At 45.7% G+C, this 23552-nt stretch overlaps 1 protein-coding gene across 1 annotated transcript in view; it reads left to right on the top strand.

The window, feature by feature from the left end:
• Window positions 1-1137: 1137 nt before the first annotated feature.
• LOC126539459 (A disintegrin and metalloproteinase with thrombospondin motifs 7-like) overlaps window positions 1138-23552 on the top strand; it is a 60534-nt gene continuing 38119 nt past the window's right edge. The window contains exons 1-6 of the mRNA XM_050186307.3: window positions 1138-2265; window positions 6798-6944; window positions 11190-11253; window positions 12260-12444; window positions 13436-13561; window positions 15958-16165. Of these exons, the coding sequence (XP_050042264.2) occupies window positions 6831-6944; window positions 11190-11253; window positions 12260-12444; window positions 13436-13561; window positions 15958-16165 (697 nt within the window). The 5' untranslated portion in view covers window positions 1138-2265; window positions 6798-6830. The remainder of the gene's footprint in view (window positions 2266-6797; window positions 6945-11189; window positions 11254-12259; window positions 12445-13435; window positions 13562-15957; window positions 16166-23552) is intronic.

Raw genomic sequence — 23552 nt, forward strand, 5'->3', positions numbered from 1 at the left:
CTGCGAGCTCCAGCATGGCTACAGGCTGGTTAAAGGAGTTCCAAAGGTATTCCATAAGTTCCAACAACCTGCAGAATGAAATGAAATCTGGTACTCGCTGTCCGGAGGTCTGGAGTATCGGGAACACCGCCGAAACCACCCCACACAGTAGAATGTCACATATCGCGAAGGCGCCGCTTAGCCTGTATGGTTTTCAATAAGGCTATGTACAAGCATGTGTACAGGTCTGAGGCACAGGTACGGCAGATTTACCAACTTCTCGCTGTCGCTGGAGCCAATACATATCTGAAGTATGCCAAAAGTGTTCTATATTCAATTGCGCTTGTAGCAGACGCTGTAGAAAGTGCGTGAAATAGAGTTTAGCTATCCCAACACAACAGGAACCGAACGTCATTGTTGTATTCGGCAACATTAATTATACCCCTCGTTAAACCAGGGACTCAGTGGTGTATGTAATTGCTGTAATATGTCTAGAAAAGGGTATCGTTTGATCTTCAACGTTCGGTGTTGCATTTTGTGTCTTTGCTAGCATTCATTACGCGTTCACACTTGTCGTGTGATTTCTTGAACTAAATTAGGAACTGGAATGCACACGCACACCAAAAATAACGTGTCAGCCAAAGGCCCCTCCATCTCCGCTAAGGCGTGTCTTGGAAAAACAGCTTGTAATTATGGTCCTTATCTCTTACCTTAAAATCCCCGTGTCGCTTCTTAGATGCAATGCAGAAAGTAAAATAAAGCATCTGGTTGATTACCAGCAGCTACTTCCTTTCTGCGCGTTGAAAGGAGGGGAAGTCCCCTCCGGCTTTCACCTCCACGGAAACGCGTCTCCCGGAAGTACTCCTCAGCGAAAACAGCATCGAATCCAATGTCCTAAACGAAAAACTCCCATCATTTCTAGTTTTCTCTTCAAAACAACCTAGATTCGTTCGAAAGTAGGCAACCTTCGGAAGCCGCAGCCTGTAACGATGGCCCTACTTTCATGACTGAGCAGACTTTTCTGTTAGATCCATTGCGGTAACTTATGGCTATGCCATTGCCATGTCGAGCACGAGGTCTCAGGTTCGATCCCGGCCGCAGCGGGCGCATTTCACTGGGGGGCCAAATGCAAGCACTCTCGTATACCCGGCACTGGAAGCATTTTAAGGAACCTCAGGTGGTCAAATTAATCAGGAATCGCCCACTACAGCATGCGTCATAATTGTGTCGTGGATTTGGGACGCAAGACCCCAGAATGTAATTAAACCGTTTGCTTGTTTGTTTGTTTGTTTGTTTGTTTGTTTGTTTGTTTGTTTGTTTGTTTGTTTGTTTGTTTGTTTGTTTGAGAATTTGAAGGTCATGAAAAAGGAAGCCAAAAGGAATCGTTGTCCGAGAGCTGAGATTCCCTGAGCCCGGGACTTCACTGCAAGCCGTCACAGAGGAATGCCGACGCAAGCGATGTTATACACACGCACACATATCACGACACATGAGAACTTCACTTTCTCTTACTTTATTTATTTTATTTTTTCTTTCGGCACTTTTGGGGCGCTCGCGGTAGCCCCGCCGATATGCATACGTGGTTGCGAGCCGCCTAATGCTATGCGCTAACAAGGTGCACTTTTCTCCGTCTCTTGTACACAGGGGTGAGGGTTCGTGCGAATCCGCAGGGGCTTCTTATGGACGGATGGCGAACCGGGACGACGCTGCGAGCTTCGCTCCAGGTACAAGATCGGCAGCGGATGTATGACAGTGGTGGGCCGAGGAGAGCGTTGCTCAGGGGAGGATTCGAGGCTGAGATGAAAGGGAGGAGAACGGCCTCCTCTCGCTCGAGGGGTGAGAAGGTCTCGTTCTCTGCGGCGAAAGAGAGAATGCCGGCCCCTGCCAAATCGAGGCCAGCTCAGGAGGGTTCCCTCCGCCACTTCATTGCTGGGTATAGCGGCCCAATGGACTCTACTCTGTCCGCCGTACTTCCCAGCATGTTCCCGAGCTGAGGACGATGAGACTGGTGGAGGGTGAGGGACGGCTGAGTTTGAAAAATTGGCGCCCAACGACGGGGCACACGACGTTTCTCGGCTGCCGCTGACGAAGGGTCGGCAACTGTTGCCAGTGGACTCGGGAACACCGTTTGTCGTTTGCTGGAGCTCTGAAACCGTTGGACCGCTTGTTTGTTGTGAACCTTTGACGCTGACGCGTCAGCGAAGTGCCCCCGTACAATGACATTATGGCAATGTCTTCGAGACCCGTGCGGAGCAACATGAAGAGCCGGCGACGGGCGTAAATAAGGTGGGTGTTTTGCTTGGTTGCACAGTTAAGAGCTGTCGTTCGTTTGCTTAGCCGACCATCGTCACCACGATACAGCTGGTCATGGTACACTTGTTTTCATTTGATGTGTAGTATCTCTCTTCCTGATGCTTCATTGTCCTCATGTTGCTTCATAGAGGTTTCGTGGTTCGTTCAAGCAGTGAACACCGAGAACCACGGCGGTTCCGCAATCTTTATTTCACAAGATGTAGAGTATAAACGCCGGATAGATTTAAATCTTAGTATGCCCGATTGCGAAGCAGTATGGATTGAAATCAATAATTCATGTTTCAATACCGGTGAAAAAAGCACTGTATTTGGCTGCATCTACCGATCACCGAGCTCTAGTGTAAACACGTTTTGCTGCGCTCTAGATGAAATCTTGCACACTGTTTCGAATGAAAACAAGAACATGGTTATCATGGGAGACATAAACATCAATCTTCTGGATGAGAACTGCGCTTACAGCAGAGAATACATTAGCATCTGTCATGGATACGGTATCGAGTCGTTGTTACAACTACCCACTAGGTGCGTCTCTAACTCGACTACTCTCATCGATCATGCACTAACAAACCTGCTTTATCCCCCTAAAGCTTTTATCGTACGAAGCAACATAACCGACCACTTTCCAATTGTGCTCTGTTTTCCACGTCTTAATCACGCCATGAAAACTCTGTACACTAAGCCCAGGTTTGACAAAGAACATTTCATAGAGCTAGTTAACAGTTCAGATTGGTCGCGCGTAACATCATTAAATGACGCTGAAGCCTCTTATACTGAGTTATCTGGCACAATTAAAGCTTGTATATCCTCAGCAACAACATTAGTTAAGTGCCGTAAACATTTTGCCTCCCCATCAAACCCTTGGCTTACACCAGGATTGTTGAAGAGCATGCGCAAGAAAGAAAACCTGTATCGTAAATGCAAACATAGACCATTTAACCAATCCCTTAAGCTTCGGTACAAGAAGTTTTGCACCTTACTGACATATCTACTTAAACAAGCAAAGAAAACTTACTATGAAAATGTAATAAATGAAACCGGGAACGATTCCCGAAAACAATGGCAGATACTTAATGCGTTTCTGAATAAGAATCCTACTAGGAATAGAATAACGAAAATTCAAGAAAAAGACTGCACACTTACAAACCCTGAAGATATTGCATGCGCATTCAGCAACTTTTTTGGTACTGTGCCTGATATCCCTGGGGGCAATGACACTCACATGCCACGCTTGACACAACAATCATTTTATCTGTTCCCAACTACACCCAGTGAAGTTCGAGCAATAATTATAAATCTTAAAAATAGCAGTCCTGGTTTAGATTCCATATGCTCGTATCATATCAAAGAAATTGTTGACAGCATATGTGAAGCTTGCAGTCACGTTGTCAATTTAATCTTTAAAACTGCCGTTTTTCCTAGGGACTTGAAAAAGTCAAAAATAATTCCTGTGCACAAAAAAGGAGACATCACCTTACTAGCAAACTACAGGCCCATATCTATCTTGCCGTGTTTCAGTAAAGTGATAGAAAAACTATTAGCACAGCGCATATCTAATTACTTGGACAAGTTCCAATTATTAACACCAAGACAGTTTGGTTTTCGTGCTGGATATTCTACTAACCTAGCTTTAATCACCCTCACTGACAAGATAAAAGCGGAAATTGATGGAGGCAGATTCGTAGGATCTGTATTTATCGATTACTCGAAGGCATTCGATTCCATTAATCACAACATTCTCTTTACTAAACTCAGCGCATATGGCATAACAGGTCCATCTTTGGAACTACTGCGGAGCTATTTATACGACAGACAGCAACAGGTTTGCATTTCAGGAGTGCTGTCTGACACAAAAATAACTAACACTGGCGTTCCACAGGGGTCCATACTCGGTCCCCTCTTATTTCTAATCTTCATTAATGATTTCCCCAACTGCCTAACTTCTACAGAATGTCTTTTGTACGCGGACGACACCACTATTTACACCTCACATAACGACATCTTTACGCTAACCGAGCTTTTAAATGATGAACTAAATAATGTCAGTAGTTGGTGCAAAAGAAATAAATTGCTAATTAACCCTCAGAAAACAAAGTTTGTGGTTTTTAGTTCACACAGTAAACCTCGACATAACCTTCTACCACTATACATCGCTTCTCACCCAATATTACCATCTAATGAATGCTCATTTTTAGGTGTTCAATTAGACCCTTTTCTAAAGTTTAATTTGCATGTCAGCTTCATAAAAAAGAAAGCTGCCTATGGTATCAGGGTGCTTTTAAAGGCCAGACAGTACTTTCAAAAGCACACTCTCCTAACATTGTATTATGCCTTCATTTATAGCCATTTAAATTACTGTATCAGTTCTTGGGGTCTTACATATCGCTGTCATATAGCTCCCTTGCAGCACATCCAAAATAACGCTGTCCGTATCATCGCTTCAGCTCCTTATAACGCTCATGTTACCCCCATCTTCACTGAGTTAAGTATCCTCACTATAAATAAAATTATCTGGTACAACCACAGCATCGTCATTTACCGCCTTCTTCAAAACCCACAATTACATTATGTCATTGGCAGGAATAGTCTTGCTAATCCTAACACTACCAGGTTCTCTTTACAAAATAACCTTTTACTTCCAAAATCACGCAGCAACTATGGCAAGCTAACTGTTGGTTTTGCTAGTGTAAAAATGTGGAATAATTTACCTACTCACGTGAAATCCTCACCTACATTATCGTCATACCAACGTTCACTGAGAGCTTATATTAATACCCTGTAAACTGCATCTATTCTTTGAAGTAGGTTTATGTTGCTTATTATGTAATTTCTTTTATGTTGTGATGTGTTGCCATAGGTTTTATTACTTTAACACTGTATAAATTGTGTAATCCATTCTTTGTTTATAACCGCAACTGACGCCTTTTTATTTATGTATTACTATGTAACTAAGAACAAGAGGTCCCGCTGCAGTTTATAACTGTGGGACCTCTTTCTGTATAACTTCTACTGCATATATGTACTACTAATGAATGAAGCAATAAAACTTGAAACTTGAAACTTGAACTCTGCTTTATTATCTCGTATTATGAGCTTGCACAAATGCCTTTTTTGCTCTGGTGCCTGTCTAATGGTAATTGAGTGACCGAAGTATAACGCCTATACACATTATTTTTCTCGTACATGGCATTTGGCTTTACAACTGCAATGCGACCAGTGATGGCTTGACATATTAAATTTAAAACCAGACGAAGTAGGATTAGTTTCAACATCAATGTTCACTACGTAGTTTTCGCCATATATTACATATATATACGTATATATGTTTTTTTTTCGTCTGTCATATGTGAAACGTTTTGTAACTTCATTACGCGCAACTACTCAGTTTTCACTTAGCGCTTCTCATGCATTCTTGCAAAACTGTGTATTTTTGTATTGTTAAAAACACGCGGCAGCTCCGCGCTGCCTATGTCTTGTGGTCATAGGGGGCAGGGTGTTTTTTCAAGCTGCACCCGCAGCTTTTCTTCCCTGTCTCCCCCAATCTGTTGGAAATAAAGATATATTCAATTCAATTCAAGTTACTTTTATTTTGTTGGTGTTTAATAGCTTGTTCGGGAATGAGATGTTGTTATACGGCTCAGTTACAAAGTGGCAGGCATGTTAATTCATATACTTAAACGACGACAACTTGCGGCGCTGTAAAGCTAAAGTGGCGAGAAAATGCCCTGTAGTCTTTGATTTACCCTGTACGATAACATTTCGAAGAAGCAGCCCCCTCAGCATGAAAAGAAATTATCACAGAGGCGACTTCCAGAGGGATGGAATGCGATAAACGCTCATTTTCCAGAACTTCAACGTGCAAATTCTATCCGAATGGCATCATTTAGAAAACTACCGCCATTGAAAGAAGAAAGAAGAAGATTCGGACTCTTTGCGAAATACAATCCTGAAAAGCCCGTTGTTTACCAAAATATGAAATGCTACAGCGATCTTATCAAACACTTCAAACAAATAGTGTAACTTTGCGCCACGTCTTTCTTTTTTAGTATATAATATGTATACTTCATTTGAATTATTGACTTTAGGCTACATAGCAATGCACCGTCGATAACTGGCAGCAGCAGCGACGTGATGGGTGAGTGTGTTGCGTAAAGGCGGGATGAGTCTTAGCGGGTGATATAAATGGATGTTACAAAATGATACAGGAGTTATAGGTAATGCAGGTACCAATTCTTTCAGGGCACTGCAGCATATCCGGCTCACGAAGTCAAAGCGTCGTGGTCAATGAACATTTTCTCCTATACCGTAAAGACAGTGGCGTCCCTAGCAGTCATAGGTACCATAGGTAGCAGTCCATCCAGGACAATTTAGCATGTCCCGGACACAAAGTGAAAATATGATGGCGAATGGACGTTTGTGCTCACGTGCCTTAAAGATAGTGGTGTCCCTAACACCAACTGCGTTGACCTAATTTGGCTTTGTTTCTTTTTCACCGCCCATTCTTGAAGGACTAACAACAGCTGGCTCTCGACAGAACAAGCATGGCTTCACCTCACAAACCAGTCCTGACAAGTCACATGGTAGCTCATGCTGTACGAATGCTGTTCCTTATCGCCTTGTGCTGGGAATGTGTGTCACCATCCTTGCAGCCATCGGTGAGTGATCTACGTAACATGCGTGATTTACCGCCCATCCGTCTTTCTTTCCGTTTCATTGGTACTGCGGGTTGTAATTAAATACGCCCACATGATGAACTTCATCAGTCATGCGGCAGATTACTGCAAATGAACTGCCATTTCTCAGTTACGCTTGTTATAATTCTACGTTCCGTTTTTAAACGGCAGGTCACCGGTACCGGTGACCTGTCGGACATCTGTGTGATTTTTCTCAATAAGTCCAATTATTTAACCATGATATTGTTGAGACATTCGATTAAAACAATAAACACAAGTCCTTCGGTAAGATGTTACCTCCTTGTGAAAGTAATGTCATTAGACGGGATAGCTGATTGCTAGATTCCTGATTCATGTTACCAGCGCAGTATAAACGGGTCACTAAGTGAGAACTTGGCGCTATCTCCTCTACAGTTCGTGTCGTGTTTATATTGCACTGGTAAAATAAACCAAGAATGTTATCGTGGTTTCCTATGTTGACGTCAACGTACCGAACCACGCTGACACTTGACATTGCGAAGTTTAAGGGGCGAGTCATATTGTGAAGTTCGTTGCGCTCATTCGCAGCTGTTCTGGCATATTGCACTTTTTTCCTGCATTGTCACTGCCCAGAAAATGTGCTCTGCTCGCCAGTGCTGGGCGGGCACTGCCCCAGTACTGCCCGCTTCAAAGACACTACTGGTAAAAAAATTGTCGGGAATTAACGTAATATCACCGACACTGGTAATACCCCGTGAAGAATGACGGCTCAATTCAGTCCTTTTGAGTTGCATTCCTTCCCTGTGCTATCTGTTTATTTCGTCAGTGCCTGGGTACAGTTAATTCCTTCTCTAGAGTTAACTAACTTAGGTTCACGTTTGTAGCGTCGAAATTATGTTATTCAACATTCTGTAGTAGCGTGACGTTAAGCGACCGGCCCTACTATGTGTGATCTGTACTGTGTTCTACATTATTCTTTAGATTTGTCATTTTGATCTTCCTTTCCTCTTTCCTCCCCTCCTTCCTATCTTCCATTTCTGTGTTGCTGTCACCTCCCTTCTGAAGAGTAGGCAGGCGTTGTGCCCCTTCCGGTGGTAGTTGCCAGCCTGCTCCTCACTTTCCCTTTCCTGTTAATTGTATATATGTGTTCAAAACACATAATAATAATTTGCATCAAGCTGTGGTTCTCGGAGGAGCAGCACCGATGAAACTTTCGGCCTGGTTACCCACCGACATTCTCGTGAAATGACGTGGCCTTGCCGACCGAATATGACTGGGCCATGAAGTACATTCCGTAGTTCTAAAAATTGGAAGAGTCCAGCGCTCACGACTGTGACAGCGGCAGACTCAAAGCAGAAACACGAATGATGCGGGTTGCTGCATCCCGAGTCTCTTTTTCGTTGCTCATCACTAAGCAATCGCAAGCCAAAGCGCCTCACCTCTCCGCCTTGCCCTTCGCCCCCTCCTCACCCCCATTTTGCGTTTCCATTACACAGAAAGGTCACCATAACCAAGTCAGTAAAGCATCCCGACCCACACATTTTCAAACCCGCACGCATCGCTCATCACCGAGGGTCACCGTCGGGTCCCGCGGTAGGCAATGAAAAGAGGCACGAGCAGCACGCAGGGACGAAGAGAGCGGCGGAGCGGCGGATCGTTGAACTTGCCGCCACGCTATCGGAAGCCATCGACATCGGTGTTCTTTCACCTCCGACGAAGGTCGGCGACGACGTGTTTTGCTTTCACTCGAAGGTCGTGTTTGCCGTTCGCGGCGTGGCGCTTCTAAGGGTGAAGCCTGTCAGATCGCTTTTATACGTGTTTCCTTTTTTATGATTGTTTCTTCGTTGTTTCTTGCCCTCTACTTTTGTTTCGTTAAGCAGCGATCTGGTTTCTCGAGGAAGTACAGGGTCTGAGAAAGGGAAGGCCGAGAGCGGTGGCGGAGGGGGATTTGTCGCGGCGGGAGAGCGTCGCTGATCCAACGAGGGGAGCGGGGTGGGGCTGCAGGACGACCAGCACGGTGCCACTTCCGCGTTAACTCCACAAAGGGCAATCAATATAGTTGCGCTAAGGAGGCGCTCCTGGCGAGTAAGGCCGGAGGTCTTCAAATACGCCGACTAACGTGAACACAAACACAGGCCAACACCTTCAGAATCCCCTTGCACGCTGTTCATTTCCATCACGACTGCACGGAGGACAGGTAGTATAGGCAGAGTGCACAGGGGGAACCCCAGGCTCAAGTGGTGCGGGGCCGTCTCTTACGAATACACACGCACACACGCACACGCATATCGGAACCGTTGGAAAGCTCTCGTCACCTCTTCTGTACTACGCACGCGGGGCGAACTTGTTTTGTCTGTGCTCGCTCGAGCGATGTCAACGACCCAAGAAAGCAAAGCCCTCCCGAGGCGTCGGTATAGAGACGCCTCCGCGGGCTCAACCGCGTGCGCTGGCCGGAGAGTAAGATCCCTAATGAGATTCGTCGCCTCCACCCATCATCATGGGTGCGCGCCGTCAACCGCGACAGTGCTCTGACACGCACCCCCGCCGACATGCCGAGAGGGTAGAATGCCGCCCGGCAAAAGTGATCGAGCGCCCGCGCAGCCGTGACGGTCTCCCGCTGCTGGTGCTACCTGTTGACGGACGAAAGTGTCTGCGTGACCAATCGCTTCCGACAGCACAGCGCTTTTTTTTTTCTTCCTCTGAAGTGTTCCTTGTTCCTTCTTGGCCAGTAATTAAACAGCCATCCGCGAAGCATTAAGTCAACCATGTTCACGATGCAAGTGGTTTCTTCGTTTGAACTAGAAAAGGACAGCCGTCGGGTCTGTTTACTTCGCTCTTCTCTATTTGTTTGCGGACAGACCCCGAACGCATACGTGACAGGCGCACGTCCGTAATACAAGAAAATGCACAGTTGCAGTAACTCCCGTTTGAAAGGGCTGCGCTCAGCAGCTCCGGTGAAAGGTGGCCCTTTGCATGACCTAGCAAACCCAGTAAAATAACCGAACGTTGGTTTACATGGAACGCTCAATAATGCTCTTCACTAGATCGCCACTCTACACTGTTGTCACCCTATGCCCCTGCAAGCAAGCAAATAATTCATCATAAGCTTACTTTCCGTATCTGATATGTGAGCGTCATATCACAAGCATCTGTGATGTTACAACCTATTGGTATGTTGCAAAGAATCAGGATGTTACAAGCAGCCGTTATATATGTTGCAAGGAACCGTGATCCGTGATGTTACAAGCAGATGTGATGTTGCAAGAAACGTTGAAGTCACGATGAATTTTGATGTTACAAGCAGCAGTAATATTTACAAGGAGACATTATGTTCCAAGGATATCTGATGTCCTAAGGAACCGTGATACGACATACCGCTAAAACAAATTTGTGGTGTCGGCTTTTACGCCTTTAGAAATATTCAGAGAGGACTTCTATACACAATTGCAGCACACACGCCGCGATCGACGAACCAGGTTAGCGCTAAGATTGAAGTTCACAACACCACTTCCATTGCACGTGCAGTAATCCCATGCAGATCATTTGCGGCTTCCTTCAGGGGCAGACGGGTGCTCTCGGGCCGGTGCTTGCTGCTAAGTTTCGCGCATGAGTATATGGATAGGAGTAGGAACAACTTATGCGCAATTACGAGCAATATACAACCATCCTTCCTTCAGAAGCTGATGCTCCGCACTGACACGACGACTTCCCCGCAGCCGAACTCCGAATACTACATATGCGATGAGGATAGCTATATGTGCCTGTTGATGGGTCCTCTTTTAGTTTATTGTAGTTCAGACACAAGACACGGACACAGAAGGCACACGAGTCAGCCCACAGCGCTTAACGACCAGCTGCCAAGAGCTCTTTACGTGCGCCATGTCTCCTCGCACTGAACTTCAGGGGCCACTGTTGCGTACTCCAAAACAAATTTAAACTTCGAAGCGTTTTTAAATTACAAATGATGGGCATTCGTTGCTCCTATTAAAAAAACAGCTCAAGGATATCACACTGCACAGGTTCTTTCATTACATTTGAAAAATCCTAGGAGTCGCGCCAGCCGCACTCTTGAAGTTGCACTTGTGTGAAACAAGCCCTCTAAATGTCGCATTGCGACGAGTGCGACTGCACCGATTTATTTCGCTCCAGTCGCAGCATGTGAGACAGCCTTAAGACGAAAAGGAAAACTTATGCTTGCTTTGCGTGCATGCGGTTCCTACTATATCTGCACCCTCGAAACTGTTTCAGATACACAAGGAACTCAACCAGAAGGAGCTAGTCGACTTGTTTAGCGTGCACTCCCACGCAGAAGGTAAGGCTTTATCCTCATATTTATTGCATCAGAAAGTACAGCGTTGTCATAAGTTTATCTGTTTAGACTTAAGGAGTACTTGCAACTGTTTGAATACCGATTGTTCTCAAGTGTACTTTCATTTAAATGTGTTCTGTTATAACCCGTGTGTTCCGTGTAGGTCGTCATCATTAATATCACGTTAAAAAATAATAATAAAAGGGCGTCTATTGTTTTGCAAGAACTCTCGCCAGAAAGTGACCGGCTAACTTTTGTAATGTAAGATACCAACGTCAAGGCATGGCCATGCAACAATATGTCTGTGATGCGGGGATCCAATACATTCTTTTCATGATCTATGCTAATATACGTGGTATAACGCAAAGCATTCTCGAAAAAAAAGATTTTATTGCATTCAGTACGTGGTCAGTAACCGCATCATTTTATTGCTAATAAGATTTTCTGTGAAGAGAGGTGGAGGTCTATTCGAATCAGAGAAGCGCAGGTCGAAGCCACTAACAATGCGATCTGAAAACGGCACACAGGAGTTTTATTAGAGCAGTGCAATAAACACGGCTCCCTCTTTGCTCAGGTGACCATTACTCTCCATATCGATGGGGAGCTAACAAAGGAAGCCCCACACAGAGTCAGACTGGCGCTTACGTTCCGACAAGGTTACTTGTCTTCAGGCTCCGCCTCAGTGAAGATTGAGCCTTTTTTTTTTCTGTCTCTCTCATTGTGAAATAATTCTAGCATTTTCCTTTATTTTACCGCGTTTTATTGTTTGTATATTAATGTCTAGTTCATTTTGCTAATCTTGAAATCTGTTAAATTGTAGCAGTTTAGCAACTACGTTCCTATTTTCATTCGCATTGTGATGAAGAGCTATCGGCGATTTCGTTATACATAGAAAGCAGGCACTTGTTTTTGAGGTGATGCATGGCATGTCTACTGCAAAATGCGGTTCGTTGGTCAACGCGGTGAAACGGGAACTACCCTATACGTACGACCTGATTTCCTTCTACAGTACCAGAGTACCAGGTGGTTAAGGTTCGTCTGAAACGATACTTGGAACCGTCACCAACACGAACATCGCAGTATCGCACAAGGAGACAAGAGCCCGGGAAGCTACTCTACTACGCCCACATTTTGGGACGAAACCTTGAGATGAACTTGAAGAAGAACCAGGCCCTCATAGCTCGGAACCTCAGAGTAAGTCTGTTTCTTTTTTTTTTTCTACCCGTGTGCCACCACTATAGCGAAATATTAGCGATTCCAATTCAAACCGATTCCAAGCCGTAGAACTAGAGACGAGCAAATTCCGAGTGTTATGCGACTCTATCACAATAAAGCTATTGCGTTTCTAACTACAACCTTTTGTCTAATAAATGAAAGAGGCCTCACGGCCACATACTAAGCCAGTAGTTGTTTTAATGTGCTGGCATTACGAATGTAATGCGATGTGGTGAACGTGGTTTAAATCGTGGATCCGGCACCTCAATGAGGTGCGCCTTAATGCTAACGCATTTCTCTTGCATTTACGCCAAATAGCTTCTGAATATCTTCTGCAGTGAATTGTCAGGAAATTGCGACAAGTGAATGAGTTCTTCTAGTGTATTCGGCTTTTCTAAAGTTTCGCTGATTGGCCTCGTCATGCGCTCCTTCACGCGTAGTGTCAGTGTGGCAAGCGAGACGTGTTCATGACGGAACTCTTTACATGGAAACACATGATCGTAATCACTTATACATCAACCTAATCTGTCATTGCGCTACCATGAATGATTTGCTCATAGTCTGAGAGATTTAATTAAATACCTTAAAGAAGGAAAGCTATTACTTAACTTATAATAATCTGACAAATATCGCACTTATATGTTTCGCCTCATGTTAATGCTTCTTCTAAAGCTTGGCATGCATATGTGCAATATTTCGACGTCAAGAGCATTGTCTATCTCGATGTGGCCAATAGGAATCAGATTCCATGATCGCAATTGACTCATTTGCGCAAGCTGCGGAAGAAAGGCAATAGTGATTGAAAAATTCGATGCCGATTGGGCTCATGGGGATAGAATTACTTGGTGTGACCACGATATAACAACATGTCTCATGGATATGTTTATAGGTGCACGCCTTCTTATTCTTGTCAACCGTAGACAGCTTTCATTCCTTAGAACTAAACAAACTTCGTATGTGTTGCTTCCAGGTGGTGCGTAAAACGCGGGGAGGAAGGGAGATCCCACTATCACTGAGGAGAGCCAACTGTCACTACCTAGGAGTCAACGGCAGCGTTGTAGCCGCTTTCAGCGAGTGCGACTACGATGGTGGAATCGTAAGTATAGTGAGGGTCGTCACCAGTGAAGATCACGCTTTTGAAATATGGTCCAACGCTGCTGCAACGAATGTCTCTACAACGAATGCCTCTTTACATCGAAATTACCTGTATAACGAAGGACTGATTATGATCAGGTTCAGTTCTTTCATTCACGTGTGTCATGAACACCTCTACAACGAAGACTACCGTAACGAATTTGCCTTTACAGTGAAGAAATTTATGCGCCCCAACGGCTGATTTGCTGCTTTACAGTGAAGACCACTTAGCGGTACCACCCTGCCCTCTGCAGACGCTACTCTGCTGTGCTCTGCGCTAGCACGAATGCCATCGCTAGCGACGCACCTGACGTGCGTTCCGATGTCAGCGAGTGCTACAGTTATCTTTTACTGCCTCGGGAACTAGTTATGAACTTAAACTTACAGCGTAAACACCTAAGACAGACCACAAAGGGAAGCCAGTGTGTGTCGTATCTTCCTTTTGTGGTCCGTCTTAGGTGTTTGCGCTGTAAGTTCAAGTTGAGAATTATGTACCAACTAGGCCCAAATGAAGTTTTAGAGGAACTAGTTAGCGCGGACGCTGGTTCTTCTAGCACAGCAATGGTTGCAGCGGCTGACGAATCGGTCGCAGTTAATGACGATGTAAAGATGTAAGCGTATACCCGGCGTCAGAGCGACGATGTCTTCAAAGTTGTTTAGTGAGGTAAGAACGCGAATGTCAACGAAGGCAACAATAATCCAGAGCCTGTAAACTAACGAGAATTTTTGACAGGAAAGAAGGCGATAGCTTCATTCCACTATCTGCAGCCCCAACTCGCGTCGTTGCCGCGTTCGCCATGGAGCATGCCGTTAACCTCGGTGCAATGTCAGCTGCAGTCACAGATTCCGCCAGGCGAAGTGTGCGCATGAAATACGTCTGCTCATTTCTGTAAGCTCCTTTTCAATTCATGTTAAGGTTTCTCTCTTGTTGAATGTATTTAGCCAGCCCCATAGTGAGCGGTACGGTGAGCGATGTTTATAACGAAGTGACCTGTATAACGAAGGATTTTGGAGGTCCGAAGCACTTCGTTATAAATGCCTTTGATAGCACTGTGTGTGCCAACGTCGCCGATAATATGAAATAGCTGTGCCGGGTGTCTCAGCGTGTCCGTAAATAACCACCCAGGCTCTTCGGACATAATTTAGTTGACCACGTACATCTACGGCTGGTCGAAGCGCTCTAAGCGAAGAAGTTTGAGAAAATTGCCGCATATGCGGTTGGCGCTGTCGACCAAAAGATCAAGGAAATCGATAAATCTGCGTTGAGCGACACAGACACGTAGCGATCATTTTAACTTCGTGCCATAAAACATTTGCTCGGGAGCTTCGGTTCACTGCAGTGCATGTGATCGCGAGTCAGAGCCACAGGACAAGCACTATTCTGTGCTTTCTTTCAAACCGCGTAAAGATAAAAGGCCCCCGCGGTGGAGGCTTAGCGGCTATGGTGCTTCGCTGCTAAGCACGAGGCCGCGGCATCAAATCGCGGCCGCGGCGCCGCACTTAGATGGGGGCGAAATTCAAGCTGTTGAGGTGTCCTCCTGTGAGAGACAGTTACGGCACTGCACTTATCTCTTCCATTTCTCTTTAAAAATCACTTCACACACAAATTCAAAAACGCCCATCTCCTGTGCACTAGGGGCATCTTAAAGATCCCCTGGTGGTCAAAATTTCCGGGGTCCCCCGCTACGGCGTGCCTCATAATCATATTGTGGTGTTGGCACGTAAAAACCCACAATTTTTTTTTTAAATATAGAATGCGTAACGAGTTCTTAAGCAGGTTTCATGCTTCATTTCTCGTACCGGATCAGGAGAGGTGTCGGTCGCCCTTAATCGGCAATCTTAGTACAAAAAGCGCGTTACAGTTTCTTCGCTGCAAAACTCTGCATTGAACTTTCGTCCAAAGTAACAGTCGCTAGTTATTTTGCTTCCACAATTAAGATGTAATTTATTGACGATTGTATCAGAGATTCGTTCTGGCGGGAATTCGTTACTAGCCATTGCGTGATAATGTGCGCATGTTTTCAATTGCTGTCTCTTCTCTTCACGCTTTACGTATCCTTAATCTTCTATTACGCATGATAAGCGCTACTTGTACTTCATTTGATTTGGTTGTTTTATTTGCTTTTTAAAAGCACTTGACACTCTTGGTTGTATTGCAGGGCTTTACCTTTATGTTAATAATGTTCAAGTGGTACTTTTCCGAAGCCTGATTTCCCTACAGATTGAAGGATGTTTATCATTTGCTTGGATACGCATTGTACCTAGAGCCTTTATTGACCTCTGGTTGAATGTACAAATTACTTTCATGTATTATCCCTTTATGAAATGACAGTAGAATTTAATTTATTTCATCTGCAGTCGGGCGTGATCCTGCTTCCCGAGGAAGCACTGCAGGTGAAACCCGTTCCTAGCAGGCTGCGCCATCTGGTGCCCGACGTTGGCCACAGAGAGTCAGAGCCGCCCCGGCAAGCGCTGGTTGAGACTGAAGACGTCCCACACGTACTTTACACCGCGCCGCCTCCGCAACACAAGTCTTCTAGAGTTGTGGACAACCGCGTCTACACTGGTACGTTGACCCCTAGCAAGGGCACTTATTTTCATAACAGCAGTTTCTTGTAGTCCATGACATATTTAGTTGTAGCCGTCTTTGTCTCGCTGGAGCTTCTGATGGCTTTCTGATCGCTTTCTTCTCGTTTATTTTTTTTCCCCTTTTTTGACCGCGTGGCCACTTAAGAGCAACCGTAACAGGCTGTGGGTCTGAGCTCGCTGCATATTTCCAACGCTCTCGCAAAAGCACTCTACCGTTACAGAAAAAAAAGTTAAATTTTCTTTCTCGTTATAATTCCTTAAACAAACTTTCGATTTGCTTGGACACCCTTGTGCTCCACCGTTTGAAAACATCATCAGGAATACTGTGACCGAGAGGCGGAGAATTTTTTCGTTGTATTCATAACGTTCTTCTTTATTGCTTTTTGATTGGCAGCCTCCATCTGAGAGTGTTTCCACACCCTCCGGCGCTATCGCGAAGCCTTGGAGAGTTCGTGCGAAGTGTGTGGTCTAATAAGCAGCAGATTCGTCCCATTATTTACCACAAATAATGGGTCTACCCTAGAGCAGTGCGCCTGTTTGGGTAGATACGCAAGTACGTCTTAACTCACATCGTTTACTAAGATCTCCTGCAGCATAAGTCACCGTGCGTCCTCCAAGAATTTGGAGGACGCTTTGCTTCGCCTTTGAGAGTGGAACGCGATAGCGTTCAAAGACCCCTTACTGCTTTTCATGCTTCCCGGCAACTAGAGCTTATGCAACCGTAATGTCTACCGGGAAACGCTGGCTGCGAACGCTTTGCACGAAGGCCAGCTCTCTGGTGGAAACGCGGCCTCTTGCGTGGGCCGATCTCCTGTTATTGTTTCACACGTTTCATATTTCAGTCTGAGAAGGGCTTACATAAAATACATGCGCTGTCGGTGTTTCTTCTTTTTCATTAGATTTGCTTGTGGCTACCGTTCTCAAAATTCCGAGGAATAACTTTGTAAAGAATGAAAGGCGAGTTCTGAGCAACTTTGGCGGTAGAGAAGTGCTGGGGTATGTGGTTCGGAATTCGGTTCGAAATTATTTTTGCCTAAGTGACGTCCAACGCTAACGCAGGACGCTGACGCCGGATTTTTTGCGACACGGGCTCGTTAACGCTATCGCGTTAAAAGTGACCCCACCTCACGAAAGTGCAGTAAAGTCGTACGTCAGAAATTTCAAGGGTTTCTTATGTTGGTTTCCTGGGCCCAGGTACTTTGCTGATCCCTAACAATCGATTAGGTTGCGAAATCCTACTCACCGACGACAGACAGTACATTACAGGGCATATATTATGAACACGTATGCAGATTTTCAATTAACTCAGTTCAAGCGAGCCACGGCGGACTGAAAACCGAGCTGAATGTAGCGAGATAAAATTGATTGCCACCGCTAAAAATGTACTGGTGTTGCTCCCGACATCATAGAACCTGGTAGCAGCTGCTGACAACCGATGTCCGATGGGGTTGCAGGCCCCTTATATGCTCTGAAAAAAAAAAACGGCCCTTGGGAAGGGCCACATGGAGTCACTTGATTCGGCGCATGGTTGTAGATCATCCATCTCAAGTGGGTTCAGACGGCAGTCCCCGAGAACGAACGCGTAAAACAGGAGTGTGATGTGTCACGAAACGACGCTCATAAAACGCGACGATCAGCAACCCGCATTCACACGACCCTATACGACGTCGCAGGTAGCGCGAGCATTTCCTCCAGCGCCGTAATCCATTTCCATAGGCAAAAGCGCCGCAGCCCACTCCGTTGACCTTATGGAGATATGGCCCGCACGCACGATCTACAAATCACATCAAGCGCGCCTCTCTATCGCTCTGCCATCCCGTCCCCCGGCAGGCTTCCCCTCGCTGCCGTTACGCGAGGCAAACGACGGTGCGAGTATATCGATACATGTGTATCTAAACCTGCGCACCGGAGCACGTGCTCGGCATCATCATCGACCACCACGACAACTAGGCCGATTGCTCCTGCGCGAATCCCTTTGTTCTGTGGGCGAAATCTTCCGATGGCCCGAACGCCCTTCCGCGCGGCCTTCGGTCGTCGTCGTGTGACTGGGCTACCGCTATGCGCGACCGGGGAGAGATTACATCAGCGGGGCGGCCTCCTCGCCTCGGCAGCGTGGCCCGGCCCGGTGGAGCCGTGACAAGGGGACTTTCTCCCTCGTGATCGGTGGCGCGTGGCTGCGGGACTCACGCGTCGCTGCGCTTTGAGGTCTTCCAGGGACGTGGTGGTTACACGCTCATTGCACGCCGCGGGCGCGGATTTGCCCCCTGCATAACGGCACGCCGCTTGCGTGTAGCTCACGTCGTTAGCCCGTGTTTCCTCTCCGGGATCCTGTGGCAGTATTCTTGTTTATTCTGCTTTTCGTTTCTTTCCTGCTGCCTTTTTGTACCGCGATAAGCGTTGTCACCTCGCAACGGTGTCATTATTGCCTGTGATGCAATCGCTGCCGCTGATGCCTTGGGAGCCGCCGCCTAACGTCTCTCGGCATCGGGCTTAAGCATCCTAAGTGTCGGCTCATTTCCAACGGTGTAGCTCATCACGTCTCTCCGGGTTTCGCACGTACAAACAGCGTCACACTCAGCATGTCTTGTTTCCTTGCAAGGAAACGTCGGAGATACCAGCTGGCTACGCCTCAAGGACTAAAAAGCCTTGCACAGATTTTATCATTCATCAGAGCGAATTTTATTGATGTTGTTTGACGCAGATATTAAGCACTGGACATGTTTCTGCGGCACAGTAGGCATTATCATATCTACCGAAGTGGAGGACCCCACCATATAACCTGAACGTAGGAAGTTCCTTATTTAGGTTTTACTGCACCCCGTGGCGTTACCACGATAACATATATTTGCTATGAACAACGCTTAATCATAGTGATTATATGTTTTGTCTTTAGGATGGGGAGGGGGTAAGCAAGCTCTTGTGTCGTACATTTTCATGACACAATTATCAGCGCAATAGAATCATTCAAAACAGCTTTTTGTTGACATCTTGAAACCCGTGAAGAAAGGACTAAATAGATCCGCCGGTAACACACGAATGTACACTGTCACTGCTAAAGTTTCCGTAGATCTCCTATGCGTTGAACATAGTAGTCATTTGGTATGAATGAAGAACACCTCATTACACTACTCCATGGATCACTTTATGTATATTCAAAACCTATAAAAACCTAAGCAAAAAGCTAGCTTGTCACAACGACTTTTTCAGGACGTTTTTTGACAGTCTACCAATATATAATTGACCCCTCAGGTCTGTGATGAAAATATGAATTAATCGGAATAACTCGTTTCATTTCGTATTTCTATTCGTTCTTTCTATAATCACACACACTTTTAAGTGGCAGAGACTGTACTATTCCATTAGTTCGATCCTTTATATACATAGGTGGTGAGTATATCTGCGTCGAAGAAATAAATGTGAAGCGTACTCGTTAATTGTACAATTGCGTAAATCACAAAACATTCCTCTGGTCCCTTTCCCGTTCTCTCTCGTTGACTATTGACACTACTGTGGCACCATACACGGATCTAAGCATAAACACGTTGCCATGAGCCCCGCTTTCCATCAGATTCTACGCCGGAGGCATTCAACCCCAGACGGCAAAGGCCTCGATGAGTCAGCAGGGTGGGCGTAGGTCCATAAAAAGAAACACTCTGTGTCCACGTGGTCGCTCAGCCATGCTCGAAGATGCGATTGTTTTGATGGACATAAGACTCAGTGCAAGCGTTTTCGAACAGCAAAAGGCGTAGCAACTAACGCTTTTCTCTGTGGTGAAGACAGACTGTTCGAATGTCGGTGGCCAGCTGCCAGCCGGCCATGCCCCGGCTCTTCTTTGCAGCGCTGAAGAAGAAGCTGGGCTGTGACACTGCCCTTGACCGTGGTCTGTACGCGCTTTCTTTCTTCCCTGTAGCTTGTAGTTTTGTGCAGCGTTATAATAGCCTGGAAAGTAGTCGGACAACAAAATTTTGACATTGAGCGATTAGGAGAAGGTCAGTGCGGGCCCTCATTGAGTCGAGCTGTATACCGGAAAATAATGTTACTCAAAATGCAGAACTTGGTCTTGGTTACCTCATTGTGCGATACTAGGTCTCACGGATTTCAAACAGTAGACCCAACATTCAGCCGCTCTCTGAACAGGAGACGTACAGTTCTTACGTGAAACTTGATTTCACGTAAACATGCCAGTGCTTTCAAAACTTTGTTCCATGAACTCTAGAACTCCTTGAAAAAATTCCAATAGTTTAAAGACATGTCATTGCTGAACGTCGTCCACCTCGTTTTCTCCTCTTTTCCACAGACCTTAAGATTAAACTGGCTAGAGTAACTCTGTGTAATGCAGCGAAACACCACTTACGTTGCGTCCGTCTAGACGTGTGTAAAGACCTGCCTGTATGAACCTTCGCTTTGGACATTGATCAAAGCAAACTCTAAACTGAAAAGGAGATTGATGTTTAATTGCTTAACCGTACTTTTGGTTGAAACTTGCCTTAAGTGAATGTTTCGTCTTCAGCCTTTCCTTTTTGACATTCACCTCAGGCTTCTTCGAGGTCGTAGCCTATAGAAGTTGGTTGCGAAGTACTAAAGGTACATTCCCTGGCACTGCAAGATTTATTGTGGTTTATTTGCTGGAGTTCCTTTTCCATACCTCATGCTGTATTTAGAGGAACGTGCTTACTGTGTTCCGAGAACGATCAGAAGAGGCGTTGACACAGAGGCTTATTGCTGCCGAAAGTTTGTCAGCCCTAATCTGGCGAATGTCTTTAGCTTATAAGAAAAAAAATCAAAGCAGATTCAACAAGGATCTACTTTTTTTTAGGCAGTGGATACTACAGATTCGCTTGTAGCCTTCTTGGTTGCACCGAACTGTTGAGGCTGCAGGGGCACGACGCAATCGCTCCGAATGACCTTGGTCGATCGCATTTCATGCAAGCCGTTTAACGCCACCGCCGCCGCAGCTTGTCTGGCTGCCTTGACGCCTTGGCGTCTCGTCAACGGCTATTATGCTGTCAACCTCGGCCACGAGAAGACGGGCGCGCTGAACGCCTCGACTCACGGCAGCGACGGCACCGCGCTTTCGTTAACGGCCAAGCAGCTTGAAGAAGCGGCAAGAAAGGGCACTCGAGCCACTCCGAGAAACCGGCCAACCGTGTCGATTCAGTGAACGTTATGCCGCAGTTTGTTGTGTTTTGTTTTCTCTGTGGAACAACGACGCGTTTTCTTTTGTATCGCTTCGTTCACCGAGTTGCATTGGTTTTGTCCTTATCTCTCATCAGTTTGCATTTGCCACTTGAGCTCATACGTATTTCACTTTCATTATGTCCCGCATCTGCGAGTGCACGTTTTCATTATTTGTCACCAGGACGTCGTGGTAGGGTCGTGGCAAGTTTGTTTCAAAGCGCATAACATAAAGTAAGGATTAAATGAGGTACTGCATTTACTGCTTTACTGTTCTATGGTTTCGTGCAACACGGCAGGTCTCCATCGACCATCACACAAAACATATGCCTTTCCAGACGAGAAGTTGGTTACTTCCCTCCCTCCACACACTCTCTCTCTCTCTCTCTGTTTCTCTTCTCACACGTACGCGTGTCTCGAAATGAATAATGCGACGCACACATAAGCGATATACCATGTTTATTCTTTTTAATGCGTTAGCATCCTTAGGTTAGTTCGTGCACTTTTGGGGGGCTATCTATCTATCTATCTATCTATCTATCTATCTATCTATCTATCTATCTATCTATCTATCTATCTATCTATCTATCTATCTATCTATCTATCTATCTATCTATCTATCTATCTATCTATCTATCTATCTATCTATCTATCTAATTTCCCACCTATCGGGATCAGTAGGTAGTAAATGGTCGAATGGGTAGCGCATGGGGCTACTGAGCTGAGGTAAAAGGATTCGAAACCAACCACTGTACCAACTTGGGTCGCCGAGTATGTCGCAATGTGTACATAGGCGCCGCTCTTCAACGAACATAAACGAACATTTTTTTTTTTTTTTTCAACGAACACCTTTCACGCCGACATGGGTCACTGTAGATGCAGGACTGGGTGGGTATCGCTGTTCGAAAGAACTCTTTCACGCCAGCTTGGAGCCCTGGGTACGTGCCATTGAGTACAGTGCCGTCCACTGCTGTGTAGAGCGCGCGAACGGCCGGCCTTGCTCGGCGGGACGACCCCTGGTGACGGTTCCTGGGCCCGAGATTGCGTGCCCAGTAGCCTGCGCGGCCTAATAAACATGCGAACTTGCGCGTGTTGCATTTAACCAGCGGTCATGTTCGTAAGCGCCTTTGTTATCTCGAACAGTCTGGGAGAGGGGTTCATTTGTTGCGAAAGGACCGGCACGCGTTATCAACCCACACGCTTCATTCTATGGCATTTGCCGTGCCGCAAGCGCCCTCTGACCGTGTGCAGATTAAAGTAAACGAAGGTGCCTTTCAACCTCGCCACTCGTCAAAAGCAGTTCTGCATGTCGGTTAGGCCGCGCATGCTCCTGGGCACACTATCTCGAATCCCAGCAACTACCGCCAGGGGTCGCCCTGCAGAGCAAAGCCGGCCGCTCGCGAGCTCTACACAGCAGTGGACGGCACTGTAACAGCAAGCGAGGCAAGACTATTCAGCGTGATGATGACGATGATCATTTATTGGTACGCCCTTTGAAACGTGGCGGCGACAAGCAGTCATCCAACCTGTTTGAGTTAAGAAGACATGCTGTATATATATATATATATATATATATATATATATATATATATATATATATATATATATATATATATATATATATATATATATATATATATATATATATATATATATATATATATATATACTTTTCATTCTAGCATTGTCGCATACATTTCCTTAACTTTTTCTCTTCTTCAACACTTCCCTATCTACCTTATACCGCTACGCATGCCTGTAACAGATCCGGTCGTATCAATCTCTTATCTCCTTTTTTTTTTCCTATACTCTAAACGACCCTTGCTTATTTCGATTCCTGACCGGTTGATGCTTTCGTCCACTTCAAACCCAAGTACTTCTGGAAGGTGTACGTTACCTACGGGTCTCACTGGGTGAATCCCTTCGAATTCCATTAGGATGTGCTGAATGGTCTCCAGATTTTCGCTGCAGCAAACGCATGCCTCATTTTGTTGCGAATATTCGTTCCTTAGGCAACCAGCTCGAGCCTCACATAGCAAGGCACTGTCCTTTGTGTTATCTGACAGATCTTCCCTTCTAATTTCTTTCTTCTACTTCATTTCTTCCCATTCTTGTAAATGCTCATGGTCTTTGTTGTTTCCGTTCTTTGCATCCAATTCACCGTATCTTTCTCTATCCCTTTCTTTTTT

The sequence above is a fragment of the Dermacentor andersoni genome, chromosome 11, assembly GCF_023375885.2.
Source record: "Dermacentor andersoni chromosome 11, qqDerAnde1_hic_scaffold, whole genome shotgun sequence".
Classification (NCBI taxonomy): domain Eukaryota; kingdom Metazoa; phylum Arthropoda; class Arachnida; order Ixodida; family Ixodidae; genus Dermacentor; species Dermacentor andersoni.